Below are 20,863 nucleotides of genomic sequence, written 5' to 3' on the forward strand. Positions count from 1 at the left end.
TGGTCAGGGATCACAAGCTGAAAACAAAAATGATCACTATTAGACGGAAAGAATATTCTGAAAAGAATATCATTGCATAATAAATTTTGTTCTGCTCTAAGCATTATCACTCTTGCTGCTTTCTTATCATTGGGTACAATTTGGTAGGCGAGATAATCATAAATAGGTTTAAAGTTTGGAGAAGACTGTTGGGCTGCCTTGAATTGTTGTGCTTCAAAAGGTAAATTGTAATCTCTGATGACTTTCCGTTTTATGATATTCAAAACTCTGTTAAGCTCAGACTGGTTGGGGATATGACGGGCCGTCAAATCCCCGATCTTGGTGATTAGAGGCTCTGGCTTGCGAAGAAACTCCGGAAATTTCTCTATGTTTGAATCCTCTATAGCCGGTTTCTTGACAACTCGTCCACCAGTCTTGGTTCTTCTGGTATTGGCTTTCTGGGTTTCGCAGGTTTTGTCTTTGGCGGTGGGTAGAAGATGTCCCCCGGTATCATTGGTTCGAAGTCTCTCAATTCACCTGGTCGGGGTTGGTTGTCGGCCTGCAGGGGGCGTTGATCATTATTCTCGTTCTGCAAAGGCGGGTCTAAAGACGTCCTCCTGTGGATTGACATCTTGAGCATCTGGAACATCTGGAGCATCTGGAATCGGCTGGTCCTTGTTAGCCTCAACTTCAGGGACCTCAGCATCTTTGGGTACGGGTGGTCTCTCCGGAAAAAGTGGCTTGACAGGAATGTTCATCTGTCTCGCGAACGCTCGCGTCACTGGCCTTTCTACTGGGGCTGCTCTGAAAGGAAAGGCGTGATCATCTGCAGACAATGGGCAGAATTGTACTAGCTGGGCTGGAAGGGCTATTGGCATAATCCTTTCAAGGTCATCGTCGTCTTCCCTTGGTGCTCTGCTCAGGAAATCTGAAATGACCATATCGGACCCTTTACAGTAAGAAATGTCAAAAGAATACTGAGATAGTCGTTCCCATAGCTTCTGCAACCTAAGAGTAGGTGGCTGGTGTTTTGACTTGTACATCTTGACTAGAGAGGAGTGGTCAACATAGCAATGAAATGTCGTAGATTGTAAGTAATATTTCCAAGCTGTAACATTCATGAGAAGACCTGTCAATTCAAGTTCACTGACACTGTACCTTTGTGCGGCGCTGGGCAAGATTTTGCTGTAATAGCCAACAACACGCTGTTGTCCACAAATATCTTGCATTAACACTGAACCGGTGGCACACCTAGAAGTATCGCTGTACAAATGGAAATCACCAGTGCCTTGAGGGGCACATAAGATTGGAGGGGATACAAGAAGTTCTCTGATCTTCTCAAATCTGTCGTCATGTTCCTCAGTCCAAAGAAATCTCTGATTTTTCCTAGAAAGAGAATGAAGGGGTTTTAAGAGAATCTGGAGTTTCGGTAAATACATAGAAAGAAACGTGACGGCTCCAATAAAGCGTCTCAACTCTCGCTGGTTAGAGGGTTTCCTCATGTTTCTAATCGCTGCGCACTTGTCCATCATCGCTCGGACTTGAACAATTCCGTCTGGTTCTGAAATGGAAATTTCATGACCAATATAAGTACAACCTGATCGAAACAAACGGCATTTTTGGGCTGACAGCTTTAATCCATGTTCCTGAAAAACCTGCAGAATACGTTGAAGATGACCCATGTGCTCAGACTCATTACGGCTAAAAATCAAACAATCGTCATGTATAGCAACACAAAAGTCATCTTTATCTGGAATTGTAGCTAATATCTCATTAATCTGTTGTTGCCACTTGGCTGGTGACATGTTCATCCCCATTGGTAACCGTTGGTACATATACATCGGTGCGCCCGGATAGGGGCAAATCCCTGTGTATCTCTGCGATTTTTTTGAAAGGGGTAGAGTATGAAAAGCATATTTTAAATCTATAACAGAAAGAACTCGACACTCTGATTTTCCTAATCTAGAAAGGACATTCTGCAACGAGAGATAATTCTGTTGAGCTGTCACAACTTTCCGGTTGTGAAACCTAAAATCTGAAACAAATCTAAATTGATCTGAATTGGGCTTCTTGATTAACAAACACGGCGAACTGTAGGCGGAACAACCCTTCTTGAGAATCCCTAACTTCACCAACTTCCGTAGTTCTCTATCCATTATGGGTTTCTGTACATCTGGAATTGGATATGGTTTGATATAAAATGGAGTTGTGTCCTTCAATTCAATATCCACTTCAATGTTTGGACAATGTCCTATCTCACCATAAAGACTAAAAGCATCTTTGTGCTTTAAAATCATCTCCCTTACTCTTTGTTTCCTTTCTGTGTCTAAAATACAAGTGTCCGAATCAAGATCAATGGTATCCTTTAAAATCTCTTGAGGTGTCTTCCTGGAAAGGGGATCAGTACATTCAAGGTGGGGATACTTTTTCAGGTTTTTATACTGGACATCTGACTCACAAGAAGCTCTTGTCAAATGCGTCTGTAACATCTCCTGTGGAACTTGCCTGAAAGTATGAGAAAACTCACCCAAGTCAGTAAACGCTACTGGTTTATCAGAACTTAGAGAAATTGATCTTTTCCCCGTATTAGTGACTTAAACAGTACACGTGCCCTTCTTAAGCTTTACAAGTATATGAGATGGACAAAATCTGGTCAAATATTTACCAGAGTGTAGAAGGATCTCAGAATTTTTCAATACTTTTGGCAACTTACCTTTCACCAATACATGTTTTGTTTCTCCGGGTTTGATGATACTACGGTTGACAGGTGTGAACCAAACCTTCTTTTGTCTCACAGTAAAAGTACGGGTTGCAAAATCTAATGAACCATTCAAAGCGGACAACGTAGAGGCTCCTACCAACACATCTGGGCCAGTCAGGTTGTCTACTATGCAGGCATAAATTCTCAACCTACAACCCTGAATAGAAACTTCGAATGATAGTGCTTGATTAGTATGTAGATATTCTCCATTACCAATTTTGAAGCAACGTGGTGCAATATCAAATGCTGGCAAGCTACTAAGAAACTTCGATTTCTGTATACAAGAACCTGAAATAAGACTAGAAGTTGCTCCTGAATCAAACAATAAGAGAATACCCTCTTTACTATCAAGATAGCCTTTGGCATAATTATTAGCTGTTAACTGTATGGCTGTAGTGTCAGTACCTAAAAATTCAGATGGGTCTGCAGCTTTTCTAACAGTTTCTCGGGGTAACTCAGTTGGTCCTTCTGAACCACCCTCTACTGAAAATTCTGATCTCTATTGGGTTGTCTGGGTCGCCATGACTGTCCTGACCTACCTGAGCCTGGGTCTTGCCCGAAAGGAAGACTGGTTCATCATGTGATCGGCTTGCGTCTGGAACATAGGGTGCTGACCTTGTTGGGCTGGAAATGGAGAGGGTTGTCCCTGTTGAGCTTGAAATGGAGAGGACTGTCCCTGTTGACCTTGTAATGGAGAGGACTGTCCCTGTTGACCTTGTGCCATCTTGAGGTAACTCCAACACTTTCTCCATCCATGACCAAACATCCCACAGAAATGACACTGGAACGGACGGTATCCCTTGTTTTGCGGGCGATCAGTTGACCTTCTAGGACTGGGTTCTCGTTGTTGATCCTGGGTGGGAGTACGAGGACGAGAGGGGCTATTAGATCAATGACGATACCCGTGTCCGAACTCATTCCTCATTCTCTGTCTTCTGGGACTCCGACTATTGGGCCTATGATCATCATGACGACGACTTCCTGCTGCATTGCTGGCAAACTGCACCTGTAGGTCTTTGATGCTTGCTTATAGTTCTTGAATGTCACTCTTGATGTCCCTTACATCTTGGGAGGGAGCTGCTACATGCACCTGATCTGTAAAGGATACACTTTTCGGCATGATATCTAAGTACTTTTGGGCTAAATTGGCAAGAACTTGGGCATTGGCTCCAACTGGAGCGGCCATGACAACTGCTCTCTGGCATTCTTCTGGCAGAGAGTGTAAAAACTTTGTTCGGATCTGTTGATCATTGTAGTTTATCCTCTGCCCTGCAATTCTTATCTTCTGCAAGAACTGCTCTGCAGATTCACCTGTTTTGTAAACAATGTTGTCAAAGTATTTGACATTGGCAAACTCGCTATGGTGTTGGCTAAACCGCTGGATGAATGAGTCTCTCATATCATTCAGGTCTGTAAACATGCGACCATGTGCCCACAATCTTGCATTTCCTGCTAGAGACAATCTAAACCTAACCGTTACTGCTGGCATTGCTGCAGCATTGGGGTTATCTAATCCATGGACCTGCAAATAGTATGTAAAGAGATACCAATGACTGATCGCTTTCTCATTAGATACATCTTCACCAGTAAACTTAGGGTCTGGAAGAAAATCTGCTGGTCTAAGTGCTGGTTGAGCTGGAGCTGCACCTGGAGCTGGGGCTGGAGCTGGTGCTGGAGCTGGGGCTGGAGCTGCGGCTGGAGCTGGAGCTGCGGCTGGGGCTGGGGCTGCACCTGGAGCTGGGTCTGCCATCTGTACTTGTTCAGAATTCATTAAGTAATATTTAAATTTCCTTTCCTCCAAATTTCTAGGCCTAGATTCTGTGTCAACCTTGGCCTCTATTGATCTCCTGATTATTAAGTCCGTGGCCACGGTATGAAGTTCTTGATCAATGGGGACTAGGGTTGACACGGTTGTTACATCATTTTCTGGGCCGACTATAAATTCGGCAACGCCTCCCCGCCATGTTAGTTGGCATTTTTGGTCTTTCACTCCGGGTGTTCCCACGTTGCACTGGTGCGGGCAAATTCGGTAGGTAATTTTCGTATCTTTAAATTTGTCATTTATTGCCCAATTTGTCATTTATTGCCGTTTTAACCGTAGGTATTTTATACTCCCTGATGCAAAGCTTATGTATGTTTCTTTGTATATTTTAGTTCACTTGTTGCGTTGTCCTTGTTGACCCCGTCGTCGCGGAATAAACGTTAATGTATCGTAAACTTCCGACTCTCTCAATCCTTAACAACGTGAACGAATCCGCAGAAACCCAGACCGGCTCCACGCAGACCAGAGTTCCCGTGAATGCTGCTCACGTAAACATATTAGTCCTACGCTTCGTAACCTGTGTACCCGTCGTCGCCATGAGTGGACCGAACGGACTAGCTAAATGTACATCACCAAGGTAGGCAGAGTTAGCAAACCTCCGGATAGGTTTACGCCGTCCACAATGCCGCCGAGACGGCCTAAATCGGCTAGCTATCGAGAGAAAGTTGTTGATGAACTTGAAACGGCTGAGCACGAGTTATCTCGCGTCGAAAATGAAATAAAACACTTGGAAAACAGTATTAATCGAAGTAAGGTTAAGGTCCTCGAAGGCGAGCTAGAAAAAACTGTTCAGGAATTAGATAACCTGAAAACTCAATTCGAAACATTAGCGGAACACAAAGGTGTTTCAGGTCCAGTCGAAAATGCAGCTAATCGAACGTGGATTGACAATCTTCCTGAAGACCGTCGTTGTCCGTTGGCTACATCAACTCCATTAACTCCAATTCCAGTCAATGCATACAATGCTGTAGGTTTTTCGCCCATTGGGTTCCAGGGTCTTCCCAAATTTCAAGTGGACATATTTCATGGTGATCCGGCGCAATGGCCGGAATGGTCTTTGAACTACCGAAATCTCATTGAAGAAAATTCATGCTTGTCTCCGTCACAGAAACTTGGGTACCTGAAAACCTTTTTGGGAGATGGACCTAAAAGCCAAATTTATGGCTTATTGTTAGATGGTGCTAATTACGCCAAGGCTATGAAAGAATTACAAACTAGGTATGGTAGCCCTGCATTGGTTGTAGAGTCTTTCCTAAGGAAAATTAGGGAATGGCCGCAAGTTAAACAACTCTCCGAGATTGGTAATTTCGCCACGAAGGTTGCACAGATGGTCCAAATTTTCACAACTATGGGTTATTCAGCTGATTTGCATGCAATGGGTCTGTTATCAGATCTTGTGGCCAAATTGCCGATCTATATGAGAGAATCCTGGGGCGCCTACATTGTAAAAAATGGTGGTAACCCAACGGTTCAATTATTCAATTCCTGGTTGTCCAAGAAAGAGCAAGCCCTGAGATTTGGTGGGTTGAAATTTGACACGGGCTCCCAAAGTAAGCAAAATAATAAATCTAGGCCTTATACACCAGTCAAACAGTCAACTTTGTCAACAACGAGTGCTACCACTCCAAAAGAGTGTTACTTTTGTTCTGGCCCACATTTCTTGTCATCCTGTAGTGTATTCAAAGAAAAAACCCCTGCACAAAGGGTAGAATGGGTAAAATCCCAGGGCAGATGTTTTCTGTGTTGCCGGAAACGTTGTAAGGCCTCTGAATGTAATTGAGGTGTACAGTCAATAACTGTGGCCGTCGTCATTCTTCACTATTACACCCAGAAGTATTAAGGTAGCAGGAAGGGTTGGGCGTTTGTGGTTTCTGAGTCTGAGGGGGTTGGTGTCTGTTGACTGTGCTTTAAGAGAGACTAGGCATGGCGCCAGTCTCTCTTAAAGCACAGTCAACAGGCATTTGGTCTCAGTATTTGGGTTTTGATTGCCATGACTGTACCCCTGTAAAAGTCAGAGGAGGAGAAGTTTGGAATGATGAAAGCATTGAAGAAGAAGAAATGTTATTATTGAGGAAAGCAAAATTTATTATGAGACTAGAAGGCAGTGTCCTGACTTGATTATTTTGAAAATGGCGGTCTGAACACATTAAAAGGTGGAACATGGCATTTTATCGACTTTGAAGTGTTCCGCAGTTAAAGGGAGACTATAGGCAGCAGCTAGGTAGGCAAGATAAAGTCATACAAATTTGCCAATAGGGGTCAGTCATATCTCTAGGCATGGCGCCAGTCTCTCTTAAAGCACAGTCAACAGGCATTTGGTCTTAGTATTTGGGTAAGTACAGAATCAAGGCAGCTCAGAGAGCAATGATTGAACGATGCTGTGGACAAGTCCAAGGATACTGCATCAGTCACGACCAACTTCTCATCAGAAAGCGTCACCACCAGCATATTCAATGTTCAGTTCCAACCTGTACCAGTCCAATGCACGCCTGTCATGGTCAGCAGTGGTCAGCTTAGCGCGATATGGAACATTCTTCCGAAACTCAAGCGAGGGAAGTCTGCTCATTAGCCTATCTCGCGCACTGCTCCTTCTTGTCAAACATCGTAGTGAAATCGTGGTAAAGTGGGGCGTCCTCGAGGATTGCAGCTGGTCGGACAGACGTGAGGTGGAATGTGGGCGGCTGCACTTCTTCGTTGATGTGCGATGGCAGATAGCACAGTTGTTGCGTTGCATGACAGCTGAAAGTGAATGTGATATCATAGAACTGAGGCGTTTGCAATGAGACCATAGGTGAAGTAGAAGCAAGGAGTGAAATGGGCCATCTTCCAGTGACTAATATACAGAGTAAGGGCACTGGGTGTTGTTAGATTCAGCATTGAATGTATTCCTCATACAAGCGTGAATAGTGTGGACATACAGTGAGAGGTGAGAGACCCCTTCTTGTAACTTTATCTTGGATATTATATTAGTATTGAACTTCTAGCCATGGAATATGAAGAAATTGAAGTTGTAGGCATGGAATATGAAAAGTTATTCAACGGTGAAAGACATTATTCCATGAGGCTTTGCCGTGATCGCAAAGGACGCGACGTGATTGGTTCACATGCTAATGAGGTATGATAATGATAATTACCTCTATAATGCTACTTGGATAGCGACTGTGTCGTTGACTGGAACAGTGGTCAATGTCAATGTGTGCCTGTAATGTCAATGAAGTATGATGAGGTGATGACGATAGTGCAATTATTAAATATTGGCAAGAGATCATACTGCAACATAGGTCTTGTTTTTGACAGATGACTGTGCGACATTCCCATTGGGTCTTGTTAGAGTCAGCGCTGCATGTATTCCTTGTACAAGCTTGAATAGTTGTGACGGACTTTGAGGGGTGAGAGACCCCTATCGGCTACTTCGTCTAACTTTATCTTGCCTACCTAGCTGCTAGCAATAGTGCCCCTTTATCAAGACTGAAACCCACTGTGCGGGGCTAAGAAATTACCTTTATAATCCTAGTTGGATAACCACTGTGTAGATGATTTGAAGAGTGCTCTGTGGATGTGTGCCTGTAATGTCAATGAAAGTATGATGAGGTGATGACGATAGTGGAATGACGAAATATTGGAAAGAGATCTATTCCTAGAAGAACATATGTCCTGTTTTGACTAGGTGGCGCATTTTAGAATCAGCAGTGAGCACTGTGTGTAACATGGTGGAGGCAGCGGAGATAATAACTGTGTCGAAAGTATTGTTATATGGCCTTCCCTAGGCCCATGGGGTTAAATTTACAATCCACGATTGAAAAGACGTAGTTTGATCGCATTCAACTATAAATCCATTGAACAGTTGTGTTCCTTTAGTCAACCGATGACCTTTTGTTGGGCCATGATCGGGGATTGTAAACTGTAAATGTATTATGGACTGGGAGACGGGGGGAAACACAAGTGAAACTGAAATAGACCAAAACAAGTGATTTTGGGGCTTTGGTTTAGACGCATGCCCCATGCGCCATGCGGGATTATACGGTTCATGTGAACTTGTTGACATCCATATGATCTGGTGCTGTTATTGGTCATGGACATGGTACATGGTAGGTATAATCATCATGCCTATATGTTTCAGGAAAAGCTCGGAGTAAAATGAACTGCCGATGAATAATGATGTTGTTCATGTTTGTTTACCATGTTTACTAGTACATAGCCATAGGGTATGCACTGGCCAGTGCACTTTCTGCACGTCGTCATGGTCATGTACGTGATACCTTGCATATTTTGTTTTTTGAATGCGCATGCTTTTTGGGCAAAATCACTTGTACCAACACTAATGAATAATGTCTTCTTATCCCTATGACTCCATACACAGTGAGGGCATTGTCCCATTCCCATCAAATGGTAACTTATTGTACCGTATTAGGGTGGAAGTTGGGGAGCAGATACCTACCGTTGCACGCCTGTCATAATCAGTAGTGATGAGCTTAGCGCGATATGGAACATTCTTCAGAAACTCAAGCGAGGGAAGTCTGCTCATTAGCATATCTCGCGCACTGCTCCTTCTTGTCAAACATCGTAGTGAAATCGTAATGGAAAACGTCTGGCTTTGCGCCAGACGTTGAGACTAATAAGTGAAGAACTAATAGGTAAAGAACTTCTACTTGCGCGAGACTGCTCTGATAAAATTATCATTGCCGAGACTACGGTGACGTACACATATATTTTTTACAATCAAAAATGCCCTCAAAAGACGACATGGAATGATTATTTTATTGATATTTCCTACTATATACCTTCCAATTATCACTTTATACAAATAGATCGGCGTTAGGTCGCATGCTTTTCTTTCCTGGTGACACTATAAAGCAAAATAGTTGCAACCCCGTAAATGCGCTATAAGTCCAATAATAAGTGACGGTGACCCGTTATAAATGTTTCGCCAGCTTCGCTTTTTTGCCGCTACGCGGCGCGTTGGGCCCTTGCGTCAAGTTAGCATGTTGTGGGCACAATCTCCAGTTGAATTGGTGAACAATAGAACTATGGTTGAAAGTAGGTTTGAGTCTTTGTGCAAAAAGTTGAATAAAAATCCTGACATGAGAAGTAGATATGAAACTGAAATGAATGGCTACATTGCGAAGGGGCATGCACGTCGTTTGTCACCTGAGGAAGCTGAATTGAAATCTGATCAGACGTATTACCTACCGCACCATGGGGTTGTAAATCCAAGAAAACCCGAAAAACTACGTGTAGTGTTTGATGCTGCCGCTAAGTACAGTGGACATAGTCTGAATTCTAAGTTGATATCGGGGCCAGATTTGACTAACAATTTAGCGGGAGTTTTGATGCGTTTTCGTCAGGGTGTAATAGCCATGGCCGCCGATATCGAAGGCATGTTTCATAATGTGCGTGTGCCTACATCTGATCAGGATTCTCTTCGCTTCCTCTGGAAAGACCATTTAGAATCGTCAGACCCTCCTTCTGAATACCAAATGTGCGTCCATATATTTGGAGCAAAGTGCTCTCCATGTTGTGCTAGTTATGCTCTGAAACGTGTAGCTATTGACAACTTAGAGTACAGTCGTTTAGCTAGGGAAACAATTCTCAGACAATACTACGTTGATGATATGCTTAGAGGGTTTGATGGTACCCCTCTGGAAGCTACATCACTAGCGTTGGAATTGATCGACTTGAATAGCAGGGGTGGCTTCAAACTTACCAAATGGGCCTCCAATTGCCCAGAGTTGTTAGAGGCTGTAGCAAGTGTAGATGGTATCAAAACCCATTTGAAATTAGATTTAGATGGTAGTGTGATTACTCGAACTCTAGGAATCGCCTGTGATTTGACGCATGATATTTTCATATTTGACACTGTGAGCTTACCAACTGTGGAAACCCTGACTAAGCGTATCCTACTGAGTATAGTCAGTACAGTATTTGACCCATTAGGTTTTCTAGCCCCTTTCATTGTGAGAGCAAAGATTCTTTTACAGAGTCTATGGGAGAAGGGTCTCAATTGGGATGATCCCATTCCCCTCGATGAGTATTTGAAGTGGGAAACATGGTTGTCAGAGCTTGAAGATTTGCGTCTTTTCAGTTTGAGGCGATGTTTTTGGCCAAATGGTTTGATACCAATGATATTCAATCTTCATGTGTTCTGTGATGCCTCTGAACAAGCCTTTGGTGCTGTTGCGTATCTGCAGGTTATTTCATCCCAGGGATTGGTTCACTGTACTATTATTATGGCTAAGACACGTGTCGCCCCTGTGCGGAAGAATAGGTTAACTTTACCTCGCCTGGAGTTGCAGGCTGCTGTACTTGCGGTACGCTTGTTTCGTACAATTCGTGAAGAGATAGATGTTCAGCTGACTGCTGTTTATCTCTGGTCCGATTCCAGTATTGTTCTACATTGTATCAGAAATGACTCAAAAAGGTTCAAAACATTTGTGGCAAACCGCATAGCTGAAATCAGACAAGAAACAAATCCATTTCAGTGGCGACACGTGCCTAGTCAATTGAACCCTGCAGATGATTGTTCACGCGGATTGTTGGCCAATGAAATTCGACCTGGTCACCGTTGGCTTGAAGGGCCAGAAGTCTTCCCAGAGTTTAAAATTAAAAATGAAATGACCGTAAGTATAGCATGCCAATGGTTAGGAGTAATGCATGAAGTTCCCTTGCACTACCACGCCTCAAAATGAAAAGCTGACCATGTCGGACAAATGAAAAGTTAACTTGGTAATAAGTAGGCCTATTCCTCCTAGTAAATCAATTTAAGATAGGACTAAGTATAGCTACCGGACAAGGAAAACTGGCAAAGTTGGAAATCAAGAACGTTATAGCGAGCAAAAGGTTGACACAAACATTACAATATTGACACAAACATATGCAATAATGCGACTAAAAGATACCACATATCTGTAACTTGACGCAAGGGCCCAACGCGCCGCGTAGCGGCAAAAAAGCGAAGCTGGCGAAACATTTATAACGGGTCACCGTCACTTATTATTGGACTTATAGCGCATTTACGGGGTTGCAACTATTTTGCTTTATAGTGTCACCAGGAAAAAAAAGCATGCGACCTAACGCCGATCTATTTGTATAAAGTGATAATTGGAAGGTATATAGTAGGAAATATCAATAAAATAATCATTCCATTTCGTCTTTTGAGGGCATTTTTGATTGTAAAAAATATATGTGTACGTCACCGTAGTCTCGGCAATGATAATTTTATCAGAGCAGTCTCGCGCAAGTAGAAGTTCTTTACCTATTAGTTCTTCACTTATTGGTCTCAACGTCTGGCGCAAAGCCAGACGTTTTCCATTACGATTTCACTACGATGTTTGACAAGAAGGAGCAGTGCGCGAGATATGCTAATGAGCAGACTTCCCTCGCTTGAGTTTCTGAAGAATGTTCCATATCGCGCTAAGCTCATCACTACTGATTATGACAGGCGTGCAACGGTAGGTATCTGCTCCCCAACTTCCACCCTAATACGGTACAATAAGTTACCATTTGATGGGAATGGGACAATGCCCTCACTGTGTATGGAGTCATAGGGATAAGAAGACATTATTCATTAGTGTTAATCAACGACACAGTCGCTATCCAAGTAGCATTATAGAGGTAATTATCATTATCATTCATACCTCATTAGCATGTGAACCAATCGCGTCGCGTCATTTGCGATCACGGCAAAGCCTCATGGAATAATGTCTTTCACCGTTGAATAATTTTTCATATTCCATGCCTTCAACTTCAATTTCTTCATATTCCATGGCTAGAAGTTCAATACTTATATAATATCCAAGATAAATTTACAAGAAGTAGTCAATAGGGGTCTCTCACCTCTCACTGTATGTCCACACTATTCACGCTTGTATGAGGAATACATTCAATGCTGAATCTAACAACACCCAGTGCCCTTACTCTGTATATTAGTCACTGGAAGATGGCCCATTTCACTCCTTGCTTCTACTTCACCTATAGTCTCATTGCAAACGCCTCAGTTCTATGATATCACATTCACTTTCAGCTGTCATGCAACGCAACAACTGTGCTATCTGCCATCGCACATCAACGAAGAAGTGCAGCCGCCCACATTCCACCTCACGTCTGTCCGACCAGCTGCAATCCTCGAGGACGCCCCACTGTACCACGATTTCACTACGATGTTTGACAAGAAGGAGCAGTGCGCGAGATAGGCTAATGAGCAGACTTCCCTCGCTTGAGTTTCGGAAGAATGTTCCATATCGCGCTAAGCTGACCACCGCTGACCATGACAGGCGTGCATTGGACTGGTACAGGTTGGAACTGAACTTTGAATATGCTGGTGGTGACGCTTTCTGATGAGAAGTTGGTCGTGACTGATGCAGTATCCTTGGACTTGTCCACAGCATCGTTCAATCATTGCTCTCTGAGCTGCCTTGATTCTTTACTTACCCAAATACTAAGACCAAAGCCTGTTGACTGTGCTTTAAGAGAGACTGGCTCCATGCCTAGAAATATGACTGACCCCTATTGGCAAATTTGTATGACTTTATCTTGCCTACCTAGCTGCTGCCTATAGTCTCCCTTTAACTGCGGAACACTTCAAAGTCGATAAAATGTCATGTTCCACCTTTTAATGTGTTCAGACCGCCATTTTCAAAATAATCAAGTCAGGACACTGCCTTCTAGTCTCATAATAAATTTTGCTTTCCTCAATAATAACATTTCTTCTACTTCAATGCTTTCATCATTCCAAACTTCTCCTCCTCTGACTTTTACAGGGGTACAGTCATGACAATCAAAACCCAAATACTGAGACCAAATGCCTGTTGACTGTGCTTTAAGAGAGACTGGCGCCATGCCTAGTCTCTCTTAAAGCACAGTCAACAGACACCAACCCCCTCAGACTCAGAAACCACAAACGCCCAACCCTTCCTGCTACCTTAATACTTCTGGATACCGATTGTCTATGAAGACGGAATATTATACAAACAACAATAATGATCTAGAAACAGTAGAAGTAAACTAGTCTCTCATACACAAAAACAGTGTGCATTATTCGAAGACATCTAAGGATCACTCCTGAAGATAACTGCATAGCGGGTAACAATGTCCATCACTGTTTGACGAGGGGTTGATCACGTTGAAACCTCCGACAATCCTTGTAGGTAGTACTGCAGTAGATAACCATCACCTGGTTACTGGCTATCACAACACCGTCACTGATGACGTCGACACTCACATACACTGGCAACATGAACTTCGTAAACCGCAGATTGACTATCACGAGACGATAAGACATAGACCAGTACGAGTTTCACTATAGATCGTGCACAGTTCGAGTTGACAAATACCATTCCTGGTGGTTTGAGTCTGGTGAGACCAGATGTAGCGTAGGTATAGACAGTTTGAAGGAGTTTACACTTACTTCCTATCTCATGAAACATATCACTATCAGTGTTCCAACATTGCACTCATCACTCCCTATCAGTAAAGCATCATCAGTATCTGAGTATGTGCTGCAACGTAACGTATAAGGTACACCATGTACACGGATGGTTTCAGTCACCTCTCTCCGATCCGATGAAGAAAATGATAACAAAATTTTATCGTCAACAACCAGGTCACGATTGAGTGCACCAGCCACCACCACGTGCCACATGTACACAACACAGTAGTCAGTACACACTCTACATTTGAGTGTCCCCGATCGAGCACGCCATCGGCAAACTTGAAACGTTCGGATGAAAACGAAAACTACCGTCAAATTAACTCACTATTGCCCGGTGTTCAGCACCATGTTATGTTCTCCTGGTTCCATTTCATTCAATAGAGGCAAGTCCTGGTTTATCGTAGAATATCACTTTATTATTCGAAATGACAATCTCCATCACATGAACAAGCTGAGCGCGTCGCTCCTTCTCGGAAGATCCCCGGATGCACAGGGTCTACACAACCCGTGCCCTAATTAAAGGAGTCTGGGCCTGCTCTAAATATTGTGCTATTGATACATCACACTAGGCATGGCGCCAGTCTCTCTTAAAGCACAGTCAACAGGCATTTGGTCTCGGTATTTGGGTAAGTACAGAATCAAGCCAGCTCAGAGAGCAATGATTGAACGATGCTGTGGACAAGCCCAAGGATACTGCATCAGTCACGACCAACTTCTCATCAGAAAGCGTCACCACCAGCATATTCAAAGTTCAGTTCCAACCTGTACCAGTCCAATGCACGCCTGTCATGGTCAGCAGTGGTCAGCTTAGCGCGATATGGAACATTCTTTCGAAACTCAAGCGAGGGAAGTCTGCTCATGAGCATATCTCGCGCACTGCTCCTTCTGGTCAAACATCGTAGTGAAATCGTAATGGAAAACGTCTGGCTTTACGCCAGACTAATAAGTGAAGAACTAATAGGTAAAGAACTTCTACTTGCGCGAGACTGCTGTGATAAAATGATCATTGCTGAGACTCCGGTGACGTACACATATATTTTTTACAATCAAAAATGCCCTCAAAAGACAACATGGAATGATTATTTTATTGATATTTCCGACTATATACCTTCCAATTATCACTTTATACAAATAGATCGGCGTTAGGTCGCATGCTTTTCTTTCCTGGTGACACTATGAAGCAAAATAGTTGCAACCCCGTAAATGCGCTATAAGTCCAATAATAAGTGACGGTGACCCGTTCTAAATGTTTCGCCAGCTTCGCTTTTTTGCCGCTGCGGGCCCTTGCGTCCAGAATATGGGCATTACCCACCACTAATTCCAAAAAAAGTCCGTCTGAAGTATTCTGCTCAGAAAATACCCAGGAATAACATATTAAAAGTTTTCATGCAGCCAAGGTGTGGAAGACTGCTAATTATGCTAATTATGTTAATTTATGCTAATCACCTCCTGCCATCAGGCGGAACACGATAAACTGATACAAAACTTGCAATTCTCTCAAATATAATCCCTTTATTGCAACTAAATATCCTCAGTTATGTTATTAGAAGTCACAGAAACACATATCTAACCAATGATTATGATATTCATTGATTACGTAATGGTAATTATGCTAATTAGCTGCCGCCATTACCGAAAAACCTTATTTTTGACATAACTGTATGAGTAGTTGACCAAATTTCTCACAACTGGTGGCAAACCATATGTTTTCATGGTCAAGGAATCCAATAAAAGGTCATGGAATTTCTGTTACTCTAAGGTCCTTCAGGAGCCATCAGGAACTTGCACCATCACGACTGCTAATGTATTAGAAGCCAGCAGTTCAATCCGTGTTGGTTTGACTCTGATATGCACACATTGAAATAACTAGCAGGAAACAAACCAGAAAGATATTTCAGTTTCTTCTCAGGCCTACTGCTCTCATTTCCACACCTTGGCTGTGTGAAAACTTTTGATATGTTATTCCTGGGTATTTTCTGAGCAGGATACCGCAAACAGACATTCTTTTGGAATTAGTGGTGGGTCATGGCATTATAATGACTGGCCTATAAAACTTTATTACAGGGACGTGGCTTGCAACGGTCATTTTTATCACAGTAGTCACGCGCAGCCAGACCTTCTTCACTTCTTAATCTGGCGCAAGCCAGGCGTTCTTTGTACTAGACCTTTTCCACCACAGTGTATCTGGGCCGAAGAAACCATGCGCAAGATTACCTCGAGCTGGAGCTAAGAATAGATTATGCTAATGAGCATACTTCCTCATTGAGTTTTCCCAGGAAGGTGCATATTGCGCGAAGCTACTTAGCCTAGCACCATTCGGACCCGCGTGGTGGCACTGGGGCGGCCGCTGTAATCAAGAGAGTGGTTGAGTCACTCTAGAAGCTACTTGGTCATAACAAATGACGGACCTTACCAAGGTTGCTTACATTTTCGAATTGCTACAATGAAAGACCTAATACTGAAATCACATGTCTATTGACTGTGCTTTACAGACACCACTATACCCCCTCACACTCAGAAATCACAAACGCCCACCCCTTCCTGCTACCTTAATACTTCTGTTAAAAATAATCATTCCTTATCGTCTTTTGAGAGCATTTTTAATTGTAAAAAGTATATGCCAACGTCACAAGAGTCTCTGCAGGTCACGCACCTGTAACTAAAGGTCCGGTCGAGGTAGTCCCTTTAAAAAAAGTGATTCCCTTAGTATGAAGTGGATAAGAGTTTTATCAATTTTAAATGTTTTTGAAAATATTATTAGAATTTAGTATGATATTCGGGGCTAAACTTTTTGACATTTTTAGATTACTACGCATTCACAAAGGTTCTCCAAAAAGTAGGTCAACGGTGAAAATGATTGAAAAAAAGCGCCCCCAATGTTCAGACCCCCCCCCCCAAACATTAAATTTATCATGCATAACGTACAACGAAAATTGCATGGTTTGACAGGCTAGGATAGGTCTATTTGCCTGTGAAAGCGTTCCTCCCAGATTGGGTCTGAAAAAAAGATATTGCCTATTTAACTAGAAAACGGCTTAAAACTTAATTACACTTACAGGTACGTGACCTGCAACGATCATTTTTATCACAGTAGTCTCTCGCAGCCAGACCTTCTTCATTTATTAGTCTGGCGCAAGCCAAGCGTTAATCGTACTAGACCTAGACGTTTTCCAACACAATGTATCTGGGCCGAAGAACACTGCGCAAGAGTACTTCGAGCTGGAGCTAAAAATTGATTATGCTAATGAGCATACTTCCACATTGAGTTTTCCCAGAATTTTGCTTACGTGCAAAGCTACTTAGCCTAATACCATTAGGCCCCGCGTAGTGGCGCTGAGGCGGCCGCTGTAAACAAGAGAGTGGTTGAGTCCCTATGTAATGACGGACAACCAAGTCAACAGACACCACAATACCCCTCACACTCAGAAACCACAAACGCCCACCCCTTCCTGCTACCTTGATACTTCTGGATGGATCAGTGTGTGGCCGATAAAACTGTGGCAGAAGGCCTATGTGAGAATTTCAGCGGGTGCATGTAGAATTCGACAGACTCGACGGACCGAAGGCCGGGAGGTTATTCCGAGTGTTAATCGGAATTCCGATAACTGCTGCACGTGCCGATGCCGTTGAGTCCGACGGAACTGGACGGACACCTCGATTATTTATTGCCTGATTGAGTTTGCCGATTATGGTCATACAGCCCATACCCTATTGACCGAATTACTCCTATATTGGTTTGCGGAAGGAAATATTTTGTGGTGGCAGAAACTTCATATTCAGATTCAAACTCAAATCTTTTATTACACTAAAACGCCCGCTAGGGGCTAATGGCAACATACAATAATTAAAAAATATACACTATAGAATTACAAAGCATGTAATACAAGGTGTTGTGAAATATACAATGTTAAAAACTCCCAGTGTAAAATTACAGAGTTAGTTAGATTACAGATAGTTAAAATCAGCACTAGGGCTTACTTGTTTATCAATAATAAAAAAAAAAATAAATCATGATCATATGGAGCTGCGTAGTTAAAAAAAATCATTGATAATTTCAGCAGAGCGTGGTGAAGGTTGTTTAAGAATTTTTGTGGACAGATGCCCCTCCTTTGAGTTTATGTTACCCTGCCCTTCCCACCTTGTCTCCACTGGCTAATGAGACCATAGCTTTAGCTCGACAGCGCTGCGTGAGAATGTAGCCACATATCAACATGGAAGACGATGTGATAAGCCAGCTTGAAGATGATGGTTATTATTGCATATTTTACGCTTTTCTCCTTTTTGAATTTGTTATGTTTTCACCATTTAGAAACATTAACCATGGAACATCAGTAAAACGCTAAATTTGGCGTGAAAAATACTTCCTTTTATTTAAATGCCAGAGGCAGAGGTCTCTGACTCGGCTCGCTCTCTCAGTCTCGGACTCGGTCTCAGTCAGTCTCGGTCTCACTCCACGCCTACAGTCACTGACAGTCTGTGTCAGTGGATTAGTTTAATCTTAGAGTAACCAGACTAAAGGGAGCAAGTTTGCAGCCAATGTCAAATGTTCTTTCATACAATCCGCCACAGCGATGATCTTCCGCTGCACTCGGCCTCTTAAAACCCCTCTTAACTTGAGCGTCTTGTGTTACAACTTGTTACGGAACATTGCCTTATCGGAAGTTATATACCCTTGGTAATTCCTAGGCCTACATTGGGATCTCTCGGTATCACTCAGTACTGCCCGAACACCTGGTATCATGTGTAAGCCTGCTGCGGCAAACATTATTTTTAGTAGGCCTAGGCCTATAACAAAATAATGCCAAGCTATTTTCTTGCGTAGGCCTAGCCTATGTCAAAAAAAATCTGAGAGATGATGAGGAAGATAAAGAAATATGCTTCGCCTCGTTCAAATTAAAGAATTGATGACATCTATACTGTATTACTGGTAGCTCTTTCAGTCTTTGAATGATTGAGATTTTATCCTTCTCGCAATTGACATTTCACTCGTGTTTAGTCAGGCCTAATTATTAAGGTTGGCCTTTTTGGTACCCGCACCAGTATTAATTGGCATAAATCTCAACCCTTTGACATTTAATGGCAGTTTAATAGCGGATGGGGTGTGGGGATATTCACATCGTGGAATTGAAATGAAAAAACTCCCTGTTCATACCCTTCATGACAATGAACTTTTATACCCCTTTTGCTCAGTCTGGACGCAAATCATCTTCATTTGACTAATTCCTCTATATGTCATGCTCCACTCCAAAATATCATTCATCACCCATGAGAAACATAATTCACCGAGGTTCCTGGGGCAAGAAACATGGTAATATTGTCATGCATGTGTATGTGGCCAGTGCAGACGGTTGCATCAACACAAAGAAAGCTTGTTCACTGATTGGCTAATGGCCGCCACCAAATCGGAGCCTGGCTGGTTGCTAGGAAAGTCTCTCCCCACGTGGCTAATATCGGCGCGGCATCAGACGTTATCATATCAAAAGGAACTCTTCACTAATCTTTATTTGATCATGCGGAAGCTGTGAGAAAGTGACTTTGATGATCATTTTCCAAATGCCTCCCGCTGAGCACCAGATGGCCTTGGGGTTTATCGGGGCTTATCAGTGGCAGTAGATTTGAACTCGTCTGGGCTTCTATCTAGTGGGTTATGCAGTGTGATCTATTGGAAATTATGAGCAGATAATCTCGTATTTGCTCCCTTTAGTCTGGTTACTCTAAGGTCTAATATCCTACAATACATTTAGGTGTAACACCTACCTCTAGAGGTAGGTGTTTGGGAGTGAAACCCAACAAAAACGCACAAACTACTTAATTGCTGTTCATAATTATTCTAGATGATTTGTTGTACGTACAGACGAAACAACGAAATTCAGAGAAAAATCCAAACATGGAAGCTGTTCATGTTGAGGATTCCGATCCGGCCGCCTTTTTAAAAGAATTTACGAGTTCACAAAAACACCTCAAACGTCCCAAGCAAGCGATGTCATTCAAAACTGTTCACTTCGTCACAATCCTCGGGTAATGTTTTATCAAGGGAACGAGATAAGAAACAAGGATTTCTGACATAAACTTTACTATGGATGCAGTTTTTCCGACAAACAAGTGCCCTTGCCCAGCGGTTGTTTTTTTGGCTGTTACGCATTCAACTAGGCTGACGTGACTGACAGATTCTGCCTTGACCGCGCCGTGACACAATGGCTGTCTTTACAAAAATACCTTCCACACAACTCGCTCTGCGCTTGAAAATAATCACCAACAAGGGTTTAATTGTGTGTTTTTTGGTTGAAGCGAGAAAACAAGATGGCCTGGACGCAAACACCTATAGTCAACTCCCGGGTTACACTTGTTTTACACCGGTGTTGCACTTTACACCGTGACCTTACACCAGGGCCCGGTTGTTAAAAAGCATGTTAGCTCATAACATCATGCTGACATGTTGTTACATGCATTGATGTACATAAAACAACATGTCAACATGATGTTATAAGCTAACATGGTTTCTGACAACCGAGCCCTGGTGTCACCCTGGTGTTGTCGAAGTGTTACCCCGGTGTCCAACCATAGCTCGCTGTAGGGAGTTGGGGTAGGCCTCCTACACCTTCATCAACACTACACTAACAGTAACACCAACACCTAACACTTCTTCAACCCAAAGACTTTTGTAAATGAATAATTATTATCATTTCAGAGGTATTTGAAAAGTTCCTACAAGATGACTTCGATGCCAAAGCATATGCTACCAAAGCTATCCAGGGTCTGGCCATCACTCGGCAGTTAGCAAAGTTGGCAGAGGGAATTAATCTCTTGGATAAAGACTTACACTCTCAGGTGCGAATAGCTCATTGCTTTGTGAATAAAAGGACCACACCATGCC

General features: G+C 42.8%; 2 protein-coding genes and 1 long non-coding RNA gene across 3 annotated transcripts in view; 1 reads left to right on the forward strand and 2 right to left on the reverse strand.

Moving 5' to 3' along the window:
- Positions 1–3,767: 3,767 nt before the first annotated feature.
- LOC135491026 (uncharacterized) lies at positions 3,768–4,490 on the reverse strand. The gene has a single exon (XM_064776650.1). The coding sequence runs from the start codon at positions 4,488–4,490 to the stop codon at positions 3,768–3,770; it is 723 nt and encodes a 240-aa protein (XP_064632720.1).
- Positions 4,491–6,427: 1,937 nt separating this feature from the next.
- On the reverse strand, positions 6,428–8,127 carry LOC135491689 (uncharacterized). The gene is made up of 3 exons (XR_010447863.1): positions 8,063–8,127; positions 7,697–7,762; positions 6,428–7,301 (listed from the first exon to the last, which is right to left on the reverse strand). It is a non-coding gene; the product is annotated as an uncharacterized LOC135491689 (long non-coding RNA).
- A 10,018-nt stretch (positions 8,128–18,145) lies between these two features.
- The window catches only part of LOC135491736 (conserved oligomeric Golgi complex subunit 5-like), a 123,946-nt gene continuing 121,228 nt past the window's right edge, over positions 18,146–20,863 (forward strand). The window contains exons 1-2 of the mRNA XM_064777838.1: positions 18,146–18,237; positions 20,678–20,817. Of these exons, the coding sequence (XP_064633908.1) occupies positions 18,201–18,237; positions 20,678–20,817 (177 nt within the window). The 5' untranslated portion in view covers positions 18,146–18,200. The remainder of the gene's footprint in view (positions 18,238–20,677; positions 20,818–20,863) is intronic.

The sequence above is a fragment of the Lineus longissimus genome, chromosome 7 (genome assembly GCF_910592395.1).
Source record: "Lineus longissimus chromosome 7, tnLinLong1.2, whole genome shotgun sequence".
NCBI lineage: Eukaryota > Metazoa > Nemertea > Pilidiophora > Heteronemertea > Lineidae > Lineus > Lineus longissimus.

Excerpts from the sequence above, each read along its gene's own strand:
- LOC135491026 (XM_064776650.1), bottom strand. The coding sequence starts at position 4,490 with ATGGCAGACCCAGCTCCAGGTGCAGCCCCAGCCCCAGCCGCAGCTCCA.